General features: G+C 38.6%; 1 protein-coding gene across 1 annotated transcript; it reads left to right on the forward strand.

The window, feature by feature from the left end:
* The first annotated feature begins 5,857 nt into the window (after positions 1–5,857).
* OSGIN2 (oxidative stress induced growth inhibitor family member 2) lies at positions 5,858–20,962 on the forward strand. The gene is made up of 6 exons (XM_058832115.1): positions 5,858–5,990; positions 8,974–9,128; positions 13,791–13,927; positions 15,585–15,776; positions 16,386–16,477; positions 18,398–20,962. The coding sequence occupies exons 1-6, from the start codon at positions 5,947–5,949 to the stop codon at positions 19,443–19,445; spliced, it is 1,668 nt and encodes a 555-aa protein (XP_058688098.1). The 5' UTR covers positions 5,858–5,946; the 3' UTR covers positions 19,446–20,962.
* The last annotated feature ends 1,569 nt before the right edge of the window (positions 20,963–22,531 follow it).

Genomic DNA, 22,531 nt, shown 5'->3' on the forward strand with positions numbered 1-22,531 from the left:
ATGGTCTTAACTACATTAAATTGAGACTGACTGCTACAAAAAGTTTAGTGAAATTCCATATCAGCAGTAACTGTCATTTTCACCAAAATATTTTCATCATCTCCTATTTTGTGGGTTTTTTTTTCATTCTCACTGAATTTGGTTTACTGCACAAGTTGAAAGGCCTAATCAAAAACAAGGCTCCAGGACCGCAGTGCCTACCCAAACACACATTGCTCTCCTAAGAATACAGAATATTACAGATAGATGTGACAGATAATAGGAAAAGCAGGAATGAAAAAAACAGCTATTATTCTAAGACCCAGTAAGTAATTGCATTGTCCAGTTCAGTAAATGAAAGCCTTTATTCTCCTTTTTAATTAATTATCTTTGAGAGCTATTTTTGAAAGCTCCATCTCTCACTACTTGATATTCTCTCTCCTATAATCTCCTTCACTCCCCACTTGGGCAATACAACCCAAGTGTAATTTAAAGAAATGTGTGAAGTAGAAAAGGCAATAGGATATTTATTGCTGGATTTTGAATAGATTAAAGGAGGGAGGAATGCAGAAGCCACAACAAAAGCCCTTCAGTAGGCTGGAGTACAATAAACTTCAACCTACGGTAATGGAATAATTTCAGCTCTTTCAACCTCTGGGGTTCTGTCCTTGTTTTGAAAACTATTGTTATCATTCTTTATAATATTGTTCAAAGCCCTTGGGTCTTTGTATATGCCAGCCTTGACCGGTTTGCTTGGCACACAATCTGCTCCTCACGCTTTTCAACCATTGAGTACATGTACATATGAGTACACAGAGCTTCCCTATGGATTTGGCAGTATCCCTAAGAGATGCAACCTGACTGTCGTAACAGGCAGCTTGGGCAGTGGCTGGGAACAATCTACGTTTCAAAACAGAAGAACTGAGAAACATGAAATTAACATTAATCCAGTTGCAATTTTGACACTTTTAGAACTATGTTACCCTTTTTTCCAACATTTCCTATGACATCTTAGTCCTCAACAAAGTGTGCCCCACTTGCTGAGAAGGCAGCACAACACATGCACTGGATACTGCCAGGAACAAGCTGTGCATTATCACATTTATAAAAAAATGCTGTTAGTAACACAGCACTATATTTAAAAGCAAGCAAAGCAACACAATAGAGACAGGCCTACTTCTATAAGAAATTATAAATCAGACTTACAAAAATATGGATTTGAAATTAATTTATAGTTAAGGAGCTACTTTTTGCAAGGCTTTTGCACAATCAGAAATATGATTGCGACACATTTTGCAGATTTTTGGGGGATAGAGGATTAGATAGATGTAGCCTACATAATAATTTATCTCTAGGAGCTGTACTTTGGCAAAATAACAAGCACGAATATCTGGAAGAAATTGGGAGGGGAAAATTCTTTTCTTCTAAAAACTCTTTATAAATATAAAAACTCTGAGGTAATAGGAAGTCTTTCCTAATTAAAAATTGTAAATTGCTTCCCTAGAAATGAATGTGCTTCTTGATAGTTACATGTAATATAAAGTAGAATTCTTAGCTGCTAGCATCAATATCATCACTAATTTTAGTTGGGATTATTTACAGACTAAAACATTAGGCCACTGCTCTGGAACTGGCTTGGCATTGGAGAGCAGATGGTGAATTTTGTACACTCTTTTATAGTTATTATTATTTTTCTTTCCTTTTCTGTCCTATGAAAGTGCAGTTATCTCAACTTCTGAGTTCTACCTTTTTGCTGATTCTCTGCCCCATTCCACTGGGGGCAGTGAACACATGGTTATGTGGAGTTTTAGCTTCTAGACTGAGTTAAACCAATGGCAGAATTCTTTGTCTCTTCTTTAATCACAGAATACAATGTAGACACTTTTTTGGGACGTTCACCCTGAGATGCAAAAGGCCCATAAAACTATCCTGTCCGAACTTCTATACTAGTAAGATAGTTATTTGACACAGAAATTGTTGAATCTTTATTCTCAAGCAAGTATTATTTCATTAGCACTTAGTAACATCTGAAAAGGACCACTAAAAATAATTTTATTCACAGATGATGAAAATATCCCAGGAACCTTACAGACCTGCTAAGACCTGTAATCCTAAGATTGTTTTATAAACATCTTTTATAAACATCTTTTACTGGTCCCTCTTGACAAGAATCTTGACTTCCTGGCAGGATCTGTTAGAACTCCTTCACTGAGATCCCCCCATTTTTAATTTTTTTTTTTTTAACTTGGTGAGGCAGAAAGTTGTTTTGCAACCAGGCTGCATAGCTGCCATCTTGCTTAACAGTATGAGATCAAATCAGCTCAAACCTTCCTAATCTCTCCTGGCCTTTTTTCAGCACCTCGTGCTTCAGGCTGAGTGCCACAGGCTTGTGGCAAACTTTCTATTTACTCATCTCAGAGAATGTTTCACTGCACTGTCACTTGCTGGGCCTTGCAGCTCACACATCTTTGGGAGTCATTTGATCTCACAAGGAGCAAGTTTGCTCTTGATGAGACATCTGTCCTGGGTAAGCTCCAGAACTCGGATACTGCATTATTCATGCAGACAGAGTTGATAATAATCCTGTAGTGATATTTGAAGCCTTGCAGGTCTATTTCCTGCTTAGTTTGTATTTTAATCTCATATTGCAGTGGGTGGGGCCTGGGAATCTTACCAGAATGTTGCAGTGACTTTCCTCATTTCCCATGCTCTATTACAACGTGCAGGTTGTGTTCAGCACACAGGTGGAGGAGTCATTCTTCAGCTACTCACTGACCGTGTCACATCTACAGAAGAGGAAGAAGTCATTTTTTTCCAAGCTGTGCATTGAGCTGTGCTGAGGCAACAGTCTCCTCTTCTGATGCTCCCACCTCAGGCAGGATTTTTAAGAATTTTGCAGCGTCAAGTACTAAACATATTTAGTTACCAATCAGTAGATCAGAAGAAGCTACAAATTTTGTTAAAAATATCCTTGTGCTTAACAAAAAGCTGTTTAATGCATTTCCCAACATCACTGGTTGAGATAACGACTCAAGAATTAACGATTCCTGAATACTTGAGGAAAAAATATTTTCAAATTAAATTGATTTTGAAAAAAGATTATTCTTGAACAAATGTACAATTTTATTACCTAAATTAGTATAGTGAGTGTTAGCAAAAGAAGGGAGATTTAAATTAGGTAATTGGCTAGCATGATTTAAAATGTGAAGATTTGGAATAAAGCTAACAGACAATAACTGCTTGAATCTCTTCACAAAAATGAACTCAACAGCAAAAATAGAACCCTTTAAAATATGAGGAGTGTTTCATGTGGCTTGATGTGTCTTAGTCTCTTCCCATTTGTTTCAACCTTAGTGAAAAACCAACACAAAGGTACATCTAAAGAAAATATGTTTTATTCTGAGACATGGAATTGAAATAAATCCCAACCACAAAACTAAGACATTTGAAAAATACAGGTTAACATGTAGAATTTAAAGGGAACAGAAAATTTTACTTCCGGGAGAAACATATAATTAATGGAAAATCAGGACATCTATGCAGAACATAATTTCCAGGGAAGGCCCATTAGTACCTTTTCCAGACTACCTCTTTATATTACAAACATAAGGTCCAATGTAATGTTTTAATTTTAAATGTGAAAGCATACTGGGAAAAGACATGTCCCGATCCTAGACATGGACACAGGTGTTTCTGCTTTTCTTCTCAAGTGTATATACATAAAGATAAGAACACAAACTAATAATAGTAACAGTATAGCTGAGGTTCTGTGTTATATTCTAGACAGCTAGATTTGTTTATGGGAGGAAATAAGGGCAGTACTTAAAGCCAAATACATCCTCAATACTTTGATTTTATAGTCAATGCCATCTGATGCTGCCACCAAGAAACTGGCAAAACCCCAAAAACTTTTGCTTGGTTATAGCTAGTTTCCTTGAAATGTGAGGTCCTGAAGACATGGAGTTTTGTATCTCAGAGGAGGTTGTCCTGACTATGAGCGAACTCTAATGTGAAAAAAATTAATATTTTTTTTTCAATTTCTGCTGTAGTTTTCTGAAACTCATTGAAAAGCAGAAGACAACTTTAATCAAACAGTATGAATATTCAAATAGTATGAGTTATTTGGTCAACAAAAAAATCATTCACATAGTTTCCTGGACTAAAGGCAGTAGTTTTGAGGACCGAGCAAGCTAAATGCAGCTTTATATTGTTAATTGTGGTCTAAAGAGATATTAGATCTGGTGCTGTACTTGAAGAACAATGTGTGCAATTAAAAATGTTTCATCCTTTCAAAATATAGATTTTATATCAATATTCTGTATTTCCTCAGTGGTACATCTCAGCTCCTGTGTTCTCTTACCTTAAGCTTTTACAGAACACTTACCCAACAAAGTCATCCTTTTTACTGGAATCAGACCAGATCTATTAAATAATTATTAATTTTAATTAGTATTAGAGAATAATATTTGTAATTATTCTCTGACTGCAGACATGATAGTCTATTGAATGAACAACCTTGAGGTGAACGGGACTGTCAGCTACCAACAGCTGCTTCAGACAGCAACTCCACAGCTTTGTAAGATCTTGGTATTGTGGATTTATAGAACAGATTCACAATGAAGACATTTCTAGTTGTCAAGTTTAACTCTGTGCAGAAGGCTGTAACTGTTTAATAAATTGTCATAGATTTATTGGCATTCACTCTTTTTGTTTGGTAGACTTTGAGAGAGAAAAGCAGTGTAAGGCATGGGTGTCTCAGCAGACTGACTACTATGAGCAGAGCCTTAGAAAGCTGAGACTGTTCAGCCTGTGGAAGAGAAGGGGTGGAGAGAAGCTTAATTCCATAAATATCCAATGGGAGGGAATGAAGAAGACTTCATTAGAAGATGGGAGGGAACTCAGCGACTCCCTGGGAAAGGATGAAAGTCAAGGGGCACAAACTAAAAGAAGAAAATCCAGGTGAACATAACAACGTTTTCATTGTCAAGAGTGGTCAAACACCTGAGCAGGTTGCTTAGGGAGGTCATGAATTCTCCATCTTTGGAGATAGTCAAAATTCACCTGGCCTTGGTTTTGGGCAGCTGGCTCAGATGGCCCAGCCTGGGCAGGGGGTTGGACTGGATGACCTCCTGAGGTCTTGCCAACCACAGTCACTGACACGGGTGTGACTAGGGAAGGAGTGCTTTCTCCCCAGATAAGCACTCCTGCAAAATATTTATAACACATAATTCAGAGCAACTAACTAATTGTATATTAAGTGTTGTTCCCGAATAGGTGGCTGCTAGTCAAAAGGTGCGTCGAAAACTTTTCAAGTGCTTGATTTCTGTCAATTTCTTCATGTGCATCTCATGAGAAACCCGATGGCCGCAGCAGGACGCTGCGGGCCGGGAGCCTCCCGCGACGGCCCCCCCAGCCCGGTGTGAGCCCCCCCCCAGCCCGCTGTGAGCCCCCGGACCCCGGTGTGAGCCCCTCCCAGCCCGCTGTGAGCCCCCGGACCCCGGTGTGAGCCCCTCCCAGCCCGCTGTGAGCCCCCGGACCCCGGTGTGAGCGCCCCCCCCAGCCCGCTGTGAGCCCTCAGGAACGGCCCCCTCACGGGGCGGCCTCGCGCCACCTTCCCACCCCCCCGCGCCCGTGCCAGGCCGGGGTTCCCCGCCCTCCCCGGGGGAGGCGGTGCGGCCCGCAGCCCGCATCCTCCTGCGGGAGCGGGGCCGCGGAGCCGCGGCAGAAGGAAACAGCGCTCTCCTCCCCGCTCCGCTCCCCTCCTCCTGTCTGCTCACCCCGCTCGGCCCTCCTCCCCGCTGGTGCTGGCGGCGGCTCCTCCTCCCGCGTGTGACCCGGTGCCGCATGTGAGCGGGGAGGAGGGACCGCGCGGCGCGGGCCCCACTGTGGCGGCGGCAGGAGGAGGAGCGGGAGCCGGCGTGCCGTGTCCCCCCGCAGCCTCATCGCTGGGCCCCGCCGGCGCTCCCCATGCCCGTGTGGTGCTGCCGCTGCTCCCTGGCTGGTCACTTCAGGTGAGGCGGCCGCGGGGGGCGGTGGGGCGGCGCGGGAGCCGGGCCGCGGGGCGGCGGGCGGAGGCGGTGCGGGCAGGACGGGGACACCGGCGGGGCCGCGGCCTCCGCGGGGCTGCGACGGTGAGCGCGGCGTTGCCCGGCCCCGCACGGCCCCGCCGGGGAAGGGATGGCGGCGGCGGGGCCCGGCGGGCTCGCCCTGACCTTGGGCAGCGCCGAGGCGCAGCCGGGCCGGGAGCAGCCCGCGCCCGCTGATGCTCGGTGTCGCTCCGGGGTTCGCAGCGCTGCACCGCCCGGGATGCCGGCCCCGAGGGGCACCGCTCCGCCCGCTTAGCTGAACGAAATCCAACAGTCTGGCAGTGGTAAATTCTCTTCTCGAAGTGTTAGCTTGAGACCAATTTCAGATTCCTTTTATATAACGAGTTTTCTGTTAACCGCCCACCACAGTACGTTTGTTTGTTTCTTTCTTTCTTTCTTTTGTTTTTTGTCTTTTTTTTTTCTTTTTTCCTGGAAGTACGCAGTGTATTCTAGCATCTGTCAAAACGGCTACCTGGAAAATATTCCATTTATTTTAATAACTTGCAGCAAATTACGAGTTGCCACCGAACTACTATTATTAGTTTTTTCAAATGGGGGTAAAACCTGTTATGTGTATATTGTGTTTTTTCTCTTAATTGGTTTACAAAAAAAAAAGCACAGAACAATTGATGCATATGTTCGTACATATTTGGAATCTAGGCAATTAGCAGAATGCAATTGCTCAGGGTATTAGAGTGACCAATATAAAAAAAATTAGACACTAGTGTTGGAACTGACTCATCATGTGCCCACTTGCATGTCTGTAGAGCTAGAGCCATAGGTAATTGTGCCAAGTCCCCACCACTGCAAACTGTCTACCGTGAGCTTTATCAAGATAAAAACTGCTGGTACTTGGTGGCTTTCAGTGTTGTTCAGAGGTTAGGAAGGTGATGGCCCCTAACTTCAGATCTTGCTGAGTTCCGGTATGATGTTCTTGCAAAGGAAGAACGTGCTGCTGACAACAGTCCTTCATACACACGGCATTTTGTGTGCAGGTGTTCCTGTGCAAAGAACGAGAAACTGCACATGTGTGCGTATGTTCCTGTGAAAAATCACCGGTTTGGTAGTTTGTGATACACTAAGATACACAGAAGCAACATTTTTATAGTTAAAGGATTCTTCTGTAGCCTACAGCATTGTGCATATATCTCTTAAAAGAAGTTTTGAAATTTCTTTTGAAATTTTGAAGTTTCTTTTGGTTTTATATTCCATCGAGTGCAGCAAATGTAGTAAAGCTACACTAAAGCATGCATGCTCCACTTAAGCCTGTCTTTTGCAAAACATAAGGTAGCATTTCCTTGGTCAACTTTGAGCAAAGGCTGGAAATAAAACAGTCTACCTGCTCCTTTCTAAAAGTAGAGGTGAAAAATTCAGTGTGACAGTTAGATATCCCCTCTCTGGCTCCTCTTCTTCATCTAACTCAAGTTGTTTGGATGTTAGGTGGCTGCAAGAGCTAATGTGCAGCTGTAATCGAGCAGTAAGCAAGTAATTTGCTTTTTTTTTTCTGTAGTACTGCACGGAATAGTGATATCAAGTACTTTCCAAAATAAATGCAACCTCAGAATAGCTCCCCACCCTTTTTAACAATGCCATCAGAGGGATGTGTTACAGAGTGTGCTACTGCTGTTGTTACTACACAGCTCTGTCTCCAGTTTACTTCTGACTTCCCCATTGAGGAAAGGCTTTTGAAACAGAATCCTGGGTGCTGTGGGAATTGAGGCAGTACGCAGTGCATGTGGCTTCTCGAAGGCCCTGGGAATTGGACCAGCATCTTACAGTTTTGATCATGTGTATAAAATAATTACTGAAACTGTAGAATTGCTTTATGATATGCAAAGTCTTAGGAAATAGATGAGTACTTTTATTTATTATTGATAATTAACCATGTTTATAAAGAGAAATTTTTTTATAAATTTTTCTAAAAATATATCCCCCTGTTGATAGGGGTATTTTTAATTCAAAATTGGTTTTCCTTATTTTGCAAAAGGCTTGACAAAATAACTGCAGTAACAGACTATTTTTAATTTGACTGTCTTTCTTGCTAGACTGATAGTTTGTGTGCTTCTTCAATGACCTGGAAAGGTTTTGGAAAGGACTCCTAAATAATTAAATAGAAAACATTATAATACAAGTCTTTGTATTCTAGAAGCACATCTAGATGGTGAAGAGTTACAAGAGAAGTTTAAGTGTATTTTTCAGAGGAAGGACTGAGGAATCTAGGAACATGGCTAGTGGTGAAAGCAGTCTGCTGTGCAGGAGCTGATCTGACTACATGGCAATTCTTCCTGTAAAAATTTTTAACAGTGGTAGGATGGGTTATGCCTAGGGCTTAAAGGGATCACTTTGCAAGGATCCATCCTCCCACCACTGCCAGCTTTAACCAGACTCACTTCTCTCTGAATGGAAATTTGTTGAGGTGAAGTCCTGTGTGCTGCTCAGCCAGCAGGAAGGGATATGAACCCTGCTGTTGTACCTTAGCTGCTCCTTCAGGCTTTGTCTGGCCTTAATGTTGCTAATTGGCTAGGCAGTGTGTATCTCCTCATTTGATAAGGATAATGAGGAATGAGTTCTACTGTGTGTGGGATCAAAATAATGCTTGTGGTTATACTTTGGCTTTGTATAAACTGAGATTAGAAATCTGTACTTCTGTGGAGCCATCTGTGCCTTTTTGTTATCCTTCTGTAGACTTGCTAGGAGAAAGTGGACTTCTAAAAAATCTTCTATTAGAAGAGCTGTGCTGAAGAGTAAAATTGTTTAGATTGGATAAAACATATATGTTTTAGTCTCTATTTTGCCAGTTTCGTAGCTTTTAAAGTAAAACATCAAAAGAGACTATTTTTGAAGAGACTCTTCTGACAACAGTTCACTGTTTCATTTTATTTTTTTCCCATCTGTCCCTCTTAATTAGAACTTACAGCGGCACTGAAACCGAAGGACAGATTTTGAATTCCTTTGTTCAGTACTTTGGTGACAGCCTTGGGAGGAAGATTAAAAGAATGCCTTTAATTGAAGAAACTGTTCTGCCTGGGGACTCCCTTCTTACTCTGCCTGTAGTAATAATAGGTGAGTTTTTCCACTTTTTTAAAGATTCACTGTCACTGCCTTTATAGACCTGCTGTATGAAATAATTTATCATTAAATAACTAATGCATAGGACCTTTACAGTGAAGATGTTTATTAGAGTAATATAGTTATTATAATTATCAACAGCAGCATTATATTATATTAAAGGACTTTTTTGGGTATATTTGAATTCAAATTGTGCTTTAAAAATATTAGCTGCATTATTTGGCAGCAGATATGGGAGTATTAATGGAAGAACTCTATTGATTCTAGTGTTGATAACATAGGGTTTGATTAATATGATATGTCTATTTCTGTATGCATGTAGGTTGTCAGTTGTACACCAGTAGAAATCTGTGGGGTCATGTGGGAGTGTGAAAAGCATAATGTAAAGTGTATGCTGTATGTTGATGAGGTGCTAACCTCTCATTAATTGCCTTTTTCTCTGTTGCTTCCATCATGAATGTCTAAATATTCTCCCATCTTTTCCAAAATGAATCCAACTCAATTCAGCTAGTTTAAAATAATAAATTGTAGTATTGATTGAACACTTAAGGGCTTGTACTTGTAAAATAGCAGGGTAACAGAGGGAGGAGGCTCCAAAGTACATAACTTAATTGAAAGTGCCAGCATAATGTGTATTGGGCCAAGGTTTTTCAACAACAGCTGGTCACCAGCTCATTATTGCCATGACTTCATGAGGGGATAAAGAAAAGATTTGAAGTAAAGAAGGTTTTCAATAATCTAGTCCAAAGCTGTTGAGACTAGAGCAAGTACTTACCTGCAAACAAGCAGAGATTTTGGAGATTGATGTTGAAACATAACTGTGTTCACAGTAAGTCTCCTCAACTTTGAAAGCCTGTAGTTTGTAGAGTGCCTGTTCTCAAAGCTCTCTTTGATATATAAATAGTGCTCATGTAGTAGATTTACGTATGTGTGACAGACATGAATCACTTGATGGGTTCTGCATCACAGATGAAGAGAATGGTGTCCTGGCATTTTGTCAGCCTTAGTATAGGTTTGTCGTATGGTTTATGACTCAGTTTCCACAGTTTAGTTTTGCAAATACGTGTTATGCAAATACCTGTGCTCAATACTTACTTTGTCTAGAGCAAAGCACCTTCCAGGTGCTGACAGCAAACACAGCTGCCTTGACCACTTCTCCAACATCCAAATGCTTCTTCACAAATATATTTGAGATACCTCAAAAACTGATCTTCTCCACTGACAGCCTATTATTACTGAAGAGCCCTTTGAAGGGATCTAATATGATTTGATAATGTAGTAGGAGTATGAAAATAGTTTTCATCCCCCCATATATAAACACTCTCTACTGGTTTAAGAACTTTTGTGCAGTACCTGTGTTGGGAAGAAACAGTTCCATTGGGGTTGAACAATTTCATGCTGAAACTCTAAGTTTAGAGCGTGTTCTATGCTAAACATTTTCATCTTCTGCACTAGTTTTGATCATTACTGTGTAGAACGTTGTCACTTCTCATCCAAAGAAAAAAGACTGTTATGATACTTGAAGTTGAATATTTGCTTTAAATTTAGACACATAATGTAAAGGTGATTGTACTATAGTTTGCTGTTAATCAAGAGAACATTTTGCTGATATTTAAACAAACTTCTCACCGCTTATTGAATTAACATGGTGTTTTTGATTATATTGACTGTATAACTAAAGTTTGTATAATAGTAGTATATCCTGATTGCAGACAGAGGTCTTATTTGAGGCACTGTGTGTAAATAAAGAACAAAACCCTTGGGTATTAATTTGTCATTTCAAAAATATTTTTTTCTCTCTTTCCCAAAAAATTTTCTGAGAAAATCATAGCAAGTCTAATTGCAGATCTTAGAGCTGAACCTTCATCCTGTGTGTTCTTGACAGCATATCTCAAGGGATTCCTTTCCCTTGGATTCAGTTTGCTTAAAGAATAGGAACTAGGTTTGGATCTGCTCTCTGGATGGTCCTAGAAAAGTTCAGGGAGCTCAGTGACAGTAATTCACCTTCATATCACAGAATCACTAGGTTGGAAGAGACCTTTGAGATCATAGAGTCCAACCCAGCCCTAACACCTCAACTTAACCATGGTACCAAGTGCCATATCCAGTCTTTTTTTAAACACATCCAGAGATGGTGACTCCACCAACTCCCTGGGCAGACCATTCCAGTGCTTTATCACCCTTTCTGTAAAAAACTTTTTTCTAATATCCAACCTAAATTTCCCTTGGTGCAGTTTAAGACTCTGTTCCCTCATTCTGTCAGCTGCAGCCTGGAGAAAGAGACCAACCCCACCTGACCACAATAGCCTTTCAGGAAGTTGTAGAGGGTGATAAGGTCACCTCTGAGTCTCCCTTTCTCCAGGCTGAACAACCCCAGCTCCCTCAGCCACTCCTCACAGGGTTTGTGTTCCAAACCCCTCACCAGCCTCGTTGCCTCCTCTGGACGCGCTCCAGCATCTCAACGTCCTTCCCAAACTGAGGGGCCAGAACTGGACACAGCACTCCAGGTGTAGTTTGTGTCCACTACAGTGCCGAGTACAGGGGGAGAATGACCTCCCTGCTCCTGCTGGCCACACCAGTCCTGATACAGGCCAGAATGCTGCTGGCCTTCTTGGCCACCAAGGCACACTGCTGGATTTCACCTCAACCTCAAATTTCCATTCAGAGAGAAGCAAGGCTGGTTAAAGTTGGCAGTGGTGTGAGGATATATCCTTATGAAGTGATCCCTTTAAGTCCTAGACATAGCCCATCCATCCCATCCTTCAGTAATGTCCTTGGCCCTTGCCAGTCTTTCTTTGGGCAACATTTGTTACCCGTTCAGTTATTTTAGACTTATCCAGTAGGAATGATCTTTAACATAGCATCCTTGGCTGTGGCACACATTTTCCTCTTTCTATTGTGTACGAGCTTTCTTTATACCCCAGCAGGAAAATAAAGCTAGCTGTGCAGTTGTAAAAAGATAAAAAAATCTTTACTGCATTCAAGCTATAATTCTAAAAACAGTTAAGAATTTACCCAGCCATAGAAATGCTTTTGAACTACTGGTATGATTAAAGTGTTTTCATGATTTCATTTGATTTTGTTAGGGATAGTTTCTCTGTATTGCTACAGTTCTCTCTCACATCTGTCTTGTGGCAAATGGGTGACAGGAGAGGCTTGCATCTTCTTTAAGCTTTAAATTCCTGGACTGAAGCATATCCAGCTATCTTATGTTGATCTGTTTGTGGGAGGGCAGAACAGCGTGAGTAAGGAAGAACTTTTTCACTGTCTTTAGATTTTTAGATTATTTTCTTGTAGCCTATGGCTATGTCCAGTTTATGTGTACAGCATTGTAATAAAGTATGGGATATTTTGCCACTGGGGACTAGGTGAGTATAGCCTGGAGAGACTGGGAATGAACAGGGCCTCAGCAAAGTAATGGGGAACGTAGGACTGAGGGATCAGAAAACGGAACGGAGAGGAGACAGGCATTGAAGAAGTGGCATTGTTAACAGCTGATGAAAATAGTATGTGCAAAGGTGATGGGGAAAAGTAAATGACCTGTGAACTTTTGACATCAAGAGATGAAATCGTTAGAAGTAAGAATTTTCTCACATTCAACATCCAACAATGCCTGCTATATTAAATTATGAATAAATTAATAATAACGTGTACAAAGACAAAGTACTGACAAGTGGCTCATTAGGAGAACACTGTGCTTTTCATTTAGTTAATGAGTAAGAGGAGCTGTAGAAATAACAATACATACCCACATATTTAAATTGTGTATCATAGCACATACTTTTCTGATTTAGCTTTCCATAACTTTTGATGTCTGACTTTGCAACATGAATGTTACTTTTGTATTTGCATGTGATAAATATGGTCCCCTTCTTTGTTTAATACTAGTCAAATAAATAGAAATGTTTACCTATGGTAATATTTTGTTCCCATCTATCTCATACCTTTAATAACATTTTAAAAATAAGTGTCTATTAAAATTGCAGCAATACACATATAGAAATTAAAAATACTACAGAGCTGGTAAAATGTTTGACTTGATGCTCTTCCTGAACAATGAATGTGGTCTTACGTGAGATTCTTGTACTTTACCACTTACCTACGGGAGGTCTGTGTTCACTTAGCTTTTATGTTGCTGTTTTGCTGTGTCTGTAACTTCTCATCTGACTTTCAGTTTTATGATTTCTATTTGTCTCTTTCTTCCTTTTATTTTATGGACAGACCTGAAGAGCATATAATCCAGATTGCCTTTTTGCTCTGTGTTATACAGTGCCTATGGGAATGCAAAGTTGTAAGATGGCAATAATATTCAGCTGTCACTGTGATTGACAGGCAGACCATTATCTGTCAGGCCATTTTCACACAAGAGTAGTGAATTTGACATACTAAATTAGAGAACTTCTTTAAATGTATTTTTCTTCCTGGTGTAAAAGTCACACATTTGTTTCTCTTCAACTGAAAAAAAAATTTGCTCTGTTTATTTGAAGGATGGTCCTATAAAAAGCTCTATTTTACTGCAAAGTTTATAAGCTGCTTTGAATCAAGACATTCTGGCATTATACTACTTCAGTATTATTTTGTTGCTGTATATTTAGTGATTAACAAACTGTATATTATAAACATTTTTCCTAAAGCAGTAAATGTTTTCTTTAATAGGAAATGGACCTTCAGGAATTTGCCTTTCTTACCTGCTCTCTGGATACAGGCCATATTTATCTCCTGAAGCTATACACCCAAATCCCATCCTACATACAAAATTAGAAGAAGCTCGACATCTTTCCATTGTTGATCAAGTAAGCTTTGGTTTCCATCTTGTCTAGCTCTTTTCCTACTAATGCCAGCATTAGTGCATTAATAAGTTATTTTGTTATTCTGTTAATTTAAATAGAATCAACTCACAACCATTATATCCAAACCTGGGCCATGTAGTGTTGTTTGTGGTTCTTGAAGGCTTGTAGTTTGTGGTGTTTTTTGGTTTTACAGTCTCTCTGAATTCTTACTATTTGCCAGGAGTATCTAAAACATGACTTGGTCAGTGGTTGATGTAGGAATTCTAGTTGTTGTGTCCTGGGATGTTTGGGCACTGTAACCAAGGATACATGCTAGTAACATACATAAAGTACACATAGTTCAAGTTAAAATATTCTTAAATACTACATTTCTTACTAAGATTTCATTTTTAGTTATATTGGGGACATATATCCTCTATAAACACAATCCATTTTTTCTTTTCAGAACAATATGCATTTTTCAGTGTTTGTGTTGCATTGACAATTGCTCTTGTGCTGTAGTTGTTACCCATACATATATGCGATTTTTCTGTCTGATTTGGTTCGTTAAATCTTCTCCAGCATTTTCCTTTCCACTTGTCTGTTGGTTTGCCATGTTAACACTGTTTTCCACTCAACTCACTGTACTCCTGATGGATTACAGACAATGCTCTCACTGTATTGCCTTTTTGACTAATTTATTTGAAATACAAACATGGATTTATGTTTGTAGGGGGTAAGTAAGGGTTTGTTTGGCTTTGGATTTTGGAGGGTGTTTTTGTTTCAGTGCTGTGCTATTTACATGTAATGCTTACCCTATGTCTCAAGGTCTTTTTCTTTGGCATGAGAGTAAATTGCCTAAGTTTTGGCTACAGATGTTTCATGTGCTTCATCCTCTCCCAAACCCATGATATTTTGCCTAATTAGGAAGCTAAGCTGTACTGACTTTGTCAGCAAAAATTGATCTTATATCCAGTTCTTTCTTCAAATCTCTGTTTTTTCTTCAAATATTTGCTATTGCATAATTTTTGCAATTACTGCAATTTTTAGAACAAGACTGGTTAATAGATGCTGAAATGTGAACATTTTACAAAATTCTAGAAATTTTTCTCAACATTAACTGCTGTGTAAAATGATCCTAGTTTTACTTTTTGAAAATAATGCTTATATTATCTCCATTATTTTAAGATATAATACAGTTAGTGTTGGAACTAGCTAAGAGCTGTCAAAAGAGCCTTTTCTACTTGATATTAAAGCTTAATGATTCCAGATTTCAATTTTGCTTTATCAAAATGGGGCTCCTAGAAATATTAGCAGTCCTTTGTTAAAAGCAGTCTGCTGTCTATAAATATAGATGTTACTAAGTTGCTCTGATATCTGACTATTTTTCCACATACTTCTTGTTCTACAATGACTATCAAATACTGACTTGCCCCAGAATTACTGTTATTAACACATAATTTTTAAATGAGTGAGATGTATTATTCAGAGTTACAAAGAACTGAATCATAGCAGTTATTTCTGAAGAGTGTTTTGATTGAATCACTGCATTAAATACCTTTAACTAAAATGCAGTTGGAATTAATTGTGTTTTCTGTTGCAGTTCAACTTCTGTACATTAGAATAGCATGATGAACATTAGAAGTTGCATGAACATTTTTCAAAATTTGTTATCCTTCAGGATCTGGAGTACCTGTCAGAAGGCCTGGAAGGACGCTCCTCAAACCCAGTTGCAGTGCTTTTTGATACGTTGCTTCACCCTGATGCTGACTTTGGCTATGACTACCCACCTGTTCTGCACTGGAAGTTAGAACAACATAATTACATTCCACACATAGTGCTTGGAAAAGGACCACCTGGTGGGGCTTGGCATGTGAGTGAGAATTTTATCTCGCTCCTAGAGTAACCTGATAACTCTGTTTTGGGATTTTTCTTACTGCCTTACTCTAGGGCTGTTTTAGATGGTAGTGCCAGTTACAGTTTCAGCTGCTCACTACCAAAGCCCAAGTAAGTGGGGGATATGGGAAAGGAAGGAAGAAATTACCCTGGGTGTTTGTGACCATGAGTGCTATCTTACATTACCAGGTTTTTGTTAGTTTATATTTAATGAATTATAATGAAGAGTATTTTCTACAAGTTTTCTTTTCTTGTCTGCATTGTTTCCAGGTGCTTTTATATGAAATCTTAAATCCTGATGTCTTTATATGATGATACTTTCACATGTTTTTCTTCCTCTTTTGTATATTAAATAACTTGCTTTTATTTTTCCCTTTCACATTCTCTCTCTTCACCTTCTTCTTTATTAGTTCATGTGATTGCTTATTATCTAAGTGTAACACAGAAATAGTTCTTCCGTTCTTCATGTGGTTTTATGTTGTGGTTTGGTGTTTTGTTGCTCTAAAAGAGTACAATGAGAAGAGCTTCACTGGTTTTCACATGAATTTGAAATGTCTCATTATGCATCTTCATGTTTTCTCCATAGTCCATGGAGGGCTCTATGCTAACCATCAGTTTTGGAGACTGGATGGAATTGCCTGGCCTCAGCTTTAAGGAGTGGGCAGCTAGCAAACGCAGGTAAAGATACTGCAGAATCTATTTGGGAATCCTAGTGGCTATAAAAATCCAGATAACTGGAAAATATTCAAACTTCACAGGAGGGCTTGTTGTTTAGTTTATTAAATTGTCTGATGGCACTGGAAATTCTTCTCCTATGTGTATTCTGATGGAATAAAGCTGGATGATGGTCAGGCAGAATGATTGCTCGTGAGTGCACCAAAAACAAACGTACAGGCAGCAGTGTGTTCCAGCAGCATTTCAAAAAGAGGCACTTACTGAAAGCAGTTCTGATCAGAGGTGAGGGAAGATGGAGGAAGGAGTTTCAAATCCACTGAAGGAAGTATTGCAAGTTCCTCTTTCAATAGTGATGCAGCTGAAGTTGCTGCACACACCAGCTTTCTTGCATTCAGGAAGTTATATATATCAGCATTAGCTTTTACAGACAAAGCTGCAGCATCTGAAATCTATGAATTTTAATTTTAAGAGAATAATTCAGTATTCCAGTGTTAATTTGTAGCAATAAATTTATTGAAAAAACTTGAGAAGAAAAGTTACTCTTGTGCAAGCTCAGTGGTTTTACTTCAGTTCATACAGGTCGGTGTCAGCAGATGAACCTAGGAACACTCTCCATGAGCTTTTTCTAAAATTTTAATTTTTTGGACTTCGTTCCAGCAAAATTAAAGGAAGTTGGTTTTATACCATGTATGGGAAAAGAAGAAGTAGAGTTACTTGGGCATATGTCTTTAAGGGCAGAATGTTACTCATTTCAGGACAACCCTTGAAGTGAGGAAACTGTAGCTTTGGTTTTTAATCCTTTTCTTAGATAACCACAGCAATCATGCCTCCTTATTAACTGAAACCCCATAAGCTGCTTATTATCTGAAGCTATGTATTATAGTTTTCAACAATGCTGAAAACAGAAATGCTGACCTGTTATACTACAATTAAATAAGCTTATTTAAAAGGATTGATGATAAAATAAAAAAAATCTAGTTATGTAGAACAGTTTCCTAAGTTTCCTAGCAAGAGGTATCACATTGTCACGTTATTCTCTTCCAATAAATATCTCATGAGGATTTTCATAGTAACCTGAGCATTTAAAAGAACATGTGCTGTTACCATGTTAGTCTAAAAAGATGAGTAGCCTGATTACTTCTAAATATGATTTTAAGTATAATTTACGATGTTCACTACAGTTTGTTTTGCCTTTTTCCTAGAGCTTATTTATAAAAAAGCAGCAAAATTCATGCAACTGTTCCAAATAATTACACTGTCAGCTATTTTTCTTATGAGACTGCAATAATCATGAGAAAAGCACAGATGTAATAGCAGTGTTGCAGTGCAAAAATGTTTTTTACTGAACACTTGAACCTCACAATCCTGTTTACATAGTTGCATTAACACTATGTTTGCTTTGCTCATTCATGTGACATGGAAGTACTTCATTTGTTACTTAGAGAATTTAACCGTACCCAAGGGAGAAGTCTTTCGTAAAGTATAATGAATACTTGGTTCCAGTAACATATTGAAACTTGAGTTTCAAAATTAGAAATTAACTATGACATTTAATTTCTTAGATAGTAAGTGTATTCTCACTGAGTACAAGTTTAGCCAATATTGCTGATAGTTGTGATGTTTGTAAAACGCTTTCATATGGAGCTGCTGTGATACTCTAGAGCTTTGTTTCACCTAATTTGTTAATCATCATAGCATTTGACATTGTATAAAGACTTATATTAAAAATGTTAGCTGGTCTTGTGTATCAGAAAACAAGAGAACAAATAAACCAAATGCCTTTAAAGATGTTGAACTCGGTGTCATTTACACTGAGAAGATTCAGTCCTCATAAATTTGACCTGTCATGTGGTATGTCATATCTGATATTCAAATTACCAATAAGGTCTATTTATTAACTGGAACCATTCCATTTTCTTTCAGAAATATAAAGAGTGATCGAGTAATGCCAGAGGAAATAGCTTGTTATTATAAACACTATGTTAAAGTCATGGGCCTCCAAAAGAATTTCAGAGACAATGTTTACATAACATCAGTGTCCAGGCTTTACCGAGAAAAGGATGATGAAGGTAGAAGTCACCAAAATGAAGATATTTCAACACAGCATTTGGAAATGGAAGATGGACAGAAATTACTTATTAAGAGAAACTGGGAAGTCAGAGGTTATCAGCGAGCAACAGATGGTTCTCATGTGCCCTTCTGCCTCTTTGCTGAGAATGTAGCTCTTGCAACTGGAACCTTTGACTCTCCTGGCCGACTGCAAGTTGAAGGAGAAGACTTTCCTTTTGTCCTCCATTCCATGTCTGACTTTGGAGCCGCAATCAGCAAAGGAAAGTTACGTGGGAAGGCAGACCCTGTGTTGATTGTGGGTGCTGGACTAACAGCAGCAGATGCAGTACTGTGTGCCTATAACAACAACATCCCAGTAGTCCATGTGTTTCGTAGAAGAGTTACCGATACAAGCCTGATTTTCAAACAGTTACCTAAAAAGCTTTACCCTGAATACCATAAGGTCTATCATATGATGTGTACTCAGTCTCATACCGTGGACTCTAATCAACATTCTGCTTACACTAGTTTCCCTGAACACAATGTACTTTCCTTCAAGCCTGAAATGAAATGTGTTCTTCAGAGTGCCTCCGGACTGAAGAAAATTTTGAAGTTTTCTGTAGCCTTAGTTCTGATAGGCTCTCACCCAAATCTTTTCTTTTTAAAGGACCAAGGACATAGCATAGGTCATCACTCTAATCAGCCCATCACATGCAAGGGGAATCCTATAGAGATTGATCCATACACTTACGAATGCACTAAAGAAGCCAACCTCTTTGCTTTAGGGCCTCTGGTGGGAGACAACTTTGTACGGTTTTTAAAAGGAGGTGCACTGGGCATTACACGATGCTTGGCAATAAGACAAAAGAAGAAACATGAATTGATTGAAAGTGGGGATGGAGGAGGTGATGGGGTACCATAAATGAGACATTAGAAACTCTCACATCCGGGATTACAGATGTAGTCTTAACAGAAAACTCACTGGCAGCAAAAGTTGATAGCAGTCACATTTCTGTTGTGTACAAGTAACCTGCGCTTGTATTGCTTGGTAAAGGATGCTGATATTATGATACTTTACTCTTTAAAAATACAAAAAATTGATCTGCTATTTCAACTGATCTCAACTGGAATTGCCTCCAGGTAAACAGAAAATGAGACTAACTTATCTTGGCCTGCCTGCCTGTCTGTCATCTCTTGCTCAACTACAAGAGCAGACCTCGTCTGTGAAAGGCAATGCCTACCAGAGTGGCTTTACATTTTAGTGTCAAATGTGACAAAAACAGTCTTACCATGAAATTGAAATGATTTCTAAAAGCAGAAGGCTTGTTTAGTACAAAGTGATTCTTTGTCCCAAAGCAAATTTGGAGCCTTCTGCTTGACACATGGATTTTATTTATTTGCCACGGTAATACTTGGAATGAGCACTTAGTAAAATGATTTCTACTATAAGAAGGACTTCTCTAAGCAAGGAGTATTCCTCATCAGTTCTAAATTACCCTGGTAATTGGAATAAAAGAATAAGCATTCCCATTTAATCTTTAACAATTTGATACAATCCATTAATGTTTCTTCACACTATGCCTAGAGTTGGGTGAGTGCATGAAGACTAACATGAGATGTTCTCCTACAGTGATATGTACATTTCTGAGACTTAACATAAACAATAAAGTACTGATGTAAGTGCTCTTATTACAGTGTCAATATCATGCATATCTAATGTACTGCTGAAACATTAGGTACATGAGAAAATTAAGTTTTTTTTGCTTCCAAGCTCAGAAAGACTGAATGGGATCACTTGGCTGATGAAGGTGGGGTGGGTGATAGATATTCTCATCTCCCATTTGACCAAAAATTGGTTCCCTTTTTTTTTCCTAGAGTAGTAAAATGTTTTAGCCTGCAGTTTTTGAAACTTAAGAAAGGCTTACAGCCAGCTAAAAAATTAACCAATCTCAAAATAAACATGCAGTAGTTCCTTGAAATCTTAAAGCTTCCTATGAAAGACAAAGACTTAAGTTGTACCTACCTCTGAATCCAAGTTTCATATTTCTGCTCCATAATGTAAGACCTAGATTTCATTTGCCGGTATCATTTGCAGTAGTTTACCTGAACACGCTCATACGTTATTTACCGTAGAGAGGTTAAGTTAGGAACGTGAACTCCCAGAACTCTCTCAATAGACAAAAATGATTGGTTTTAACTGGTTTTTTCCCCAAATGTTTTAATTCAGGTCCAATGTGATAGAAAATATTTTTCTGTTTGGGTTTTTTTTTGTGTGTTAAAGAATGCCATGTTAGTTTCAAGTATTCTGTTAGCATGATTAAAAATCCATATTTGAACTTGGATTTTAAAAAGGAAATCAGGCTTTGTGAAACTGCTAGTGATTGCTGGTTTCCCAGCTGTCTTAACTTTCATAACTGGTAGATATTCAATAAATGCCTATTTTCTATGCCTGCTTACATTATTGCAGGGTTCTGTGGCTACTGCAGGTCTTTATGCATCTGAGTAAGTTACTCAGACTTTGGACACAGAAGCTGAAAAGGTAAAGGATGCAAGAATTAAAATGACTATTTTCAGTAGAAGTCAAAAATAATTTATGAAATTATGCTACTCCTACTAATAATTTTTAGTCTAGAGCCACTTAATACCATAAAGACAAACAAAGGAGCATTTCTGTCAATTTCTGCATTGCCTGCATGGTTGGCTTTAGCCATCCATTGTCACTAGTAGTTAAGATACTTTTTTATACTGATATTGAGCTGATTTTAATTCCACTAAAATCTAGGCTTGTTTTCTTCATATTTTGAGATTCTACAATTCGCCTTCTCTGGCAGAAACTCTGTATTATAAACCAATTCTAAACCTGTGATACCTAATAATTTTAACTTTTATAAGTGCTAAATACTTGATTATAGAACTTTATTGCAGTTATTTGGAATACATCTGCAATGTGATTAAATTCCTGCAGTTTTGTATCACTATAAATGTCCAAATACAACATATGTCATGTTACTGCTTTTCATTTGTCACAGGAAACATTTCAAATGCCAACAAAAAAAAATTTAGTTAGCAGTTATTTTGCAAAAAGGGGAAAAAAACTTGAGCCCCTTTTCTAGCCTCAGCTGCTGCAGCTACTCATAATCTCTGCGTGTTGTAGCAACAATTTTGTAGCAGAGATCTTTGACCTATTTTTAACACAAGTATCTTTCACTGCAATCTTAGAGCACCTTGAGGTTTAACTGCCTTTTTATTTTTTCATCGATCTTGCCAGTATTTTGGAGATAAAAAGTTGCATGTGAGACCCGCTAGTTGGGCAGAGAAATCTCAGTAGTAATGTTTATTAAGCCAGTATAAAAATAGTTTTGTCAACCAAAGCTTTGCTAAAAAATCCTCTTGTGTCTTCTAGGAATTTCTAGATTTAAAGTTGTAGCTAGACTTTTTCATTTTTGCCTTTCTGATTTTGAGAGAAATTTCTGTTTCTCTCCTGTTTTGTATTTTGCAAAACTAGGTAATAGAAAAGTTCAGGCTTTGCCTTAAGATAGTTTTACCTACAGCACTGCATTTATTGTGAATTAGATGTTGTCACTGAATTGTCTTTTGGGGAAACACCTTGTTTCTCAGATTAAAAAAACAAAAAACAACCATTTGAATTTCCTGTGTAATGTAATAGTTTGCAGAAGGAAGACTGTTTCTTTCAGCTCTCCTTTCATTGTAAAGGATAAACTTCTAAGGATACTTAGTACTTAAGATTTATGGTGAAAATGCAGACAGGAAGAACAATTTTTAGCTGAAGTAAGTTAATTTGGATTTACAGAATTTGTAAAGCTGTCCTAACCCATACTGTGTATTTTCTAATAGGCTAGTGGAAAAACAGCTTTTACATTTGTATTTGGTTCTTAATGCTGTGGATGTGTCTCCTAGTTATTTACTCTTATTGCTAAGAGTATTTCAAGTAGTATCCAGATGCTGAAGTGGGAGTAAGGTATCTCCTACTAGATTTTCCTAACAATC

Source organism: Poecile atricapillus, chromosome 2, assembly GCF_030490865.1.
Source record: "Poecile atricapillus isolate bPoeAtr1 chromosome 2, bPoeAtr1.hap1, whole genome shotgun sequence".
NCBI lineage: Eukaryota > Metazoa > Chordata > Aves > Passeriformes > Paridae > Poecile > Poecile atricapillus.

What these genes read in the sequence shown, in the direction of transcription:
- OSGIN2 (XM_058832115.1), top strand. Translation starts at nt 5,947, where the DNA reads ATGCCCGTGTGGTGCTGCCGCTGCTCCCTGGCTGGTCACTTCAG. An exon ending in TCTGCCTGTAGTAATAATAG is followed by an intron (nt 9,129 to 13,790) that starts GTGAGTTTTTCC and finishes TTTCTTTAATAG; the next exon opens with GAAATGGACCTTCAGGAATT. An exon ending in TGGGCAGCTAGCAAACGCAG is followed by an intron (nt 16,478 to 18,397) that starts GTAAAGATACTG and finishes ATTTTCTTTCAG; the next exon opens with AAATATAAAGAGTGATCGAG.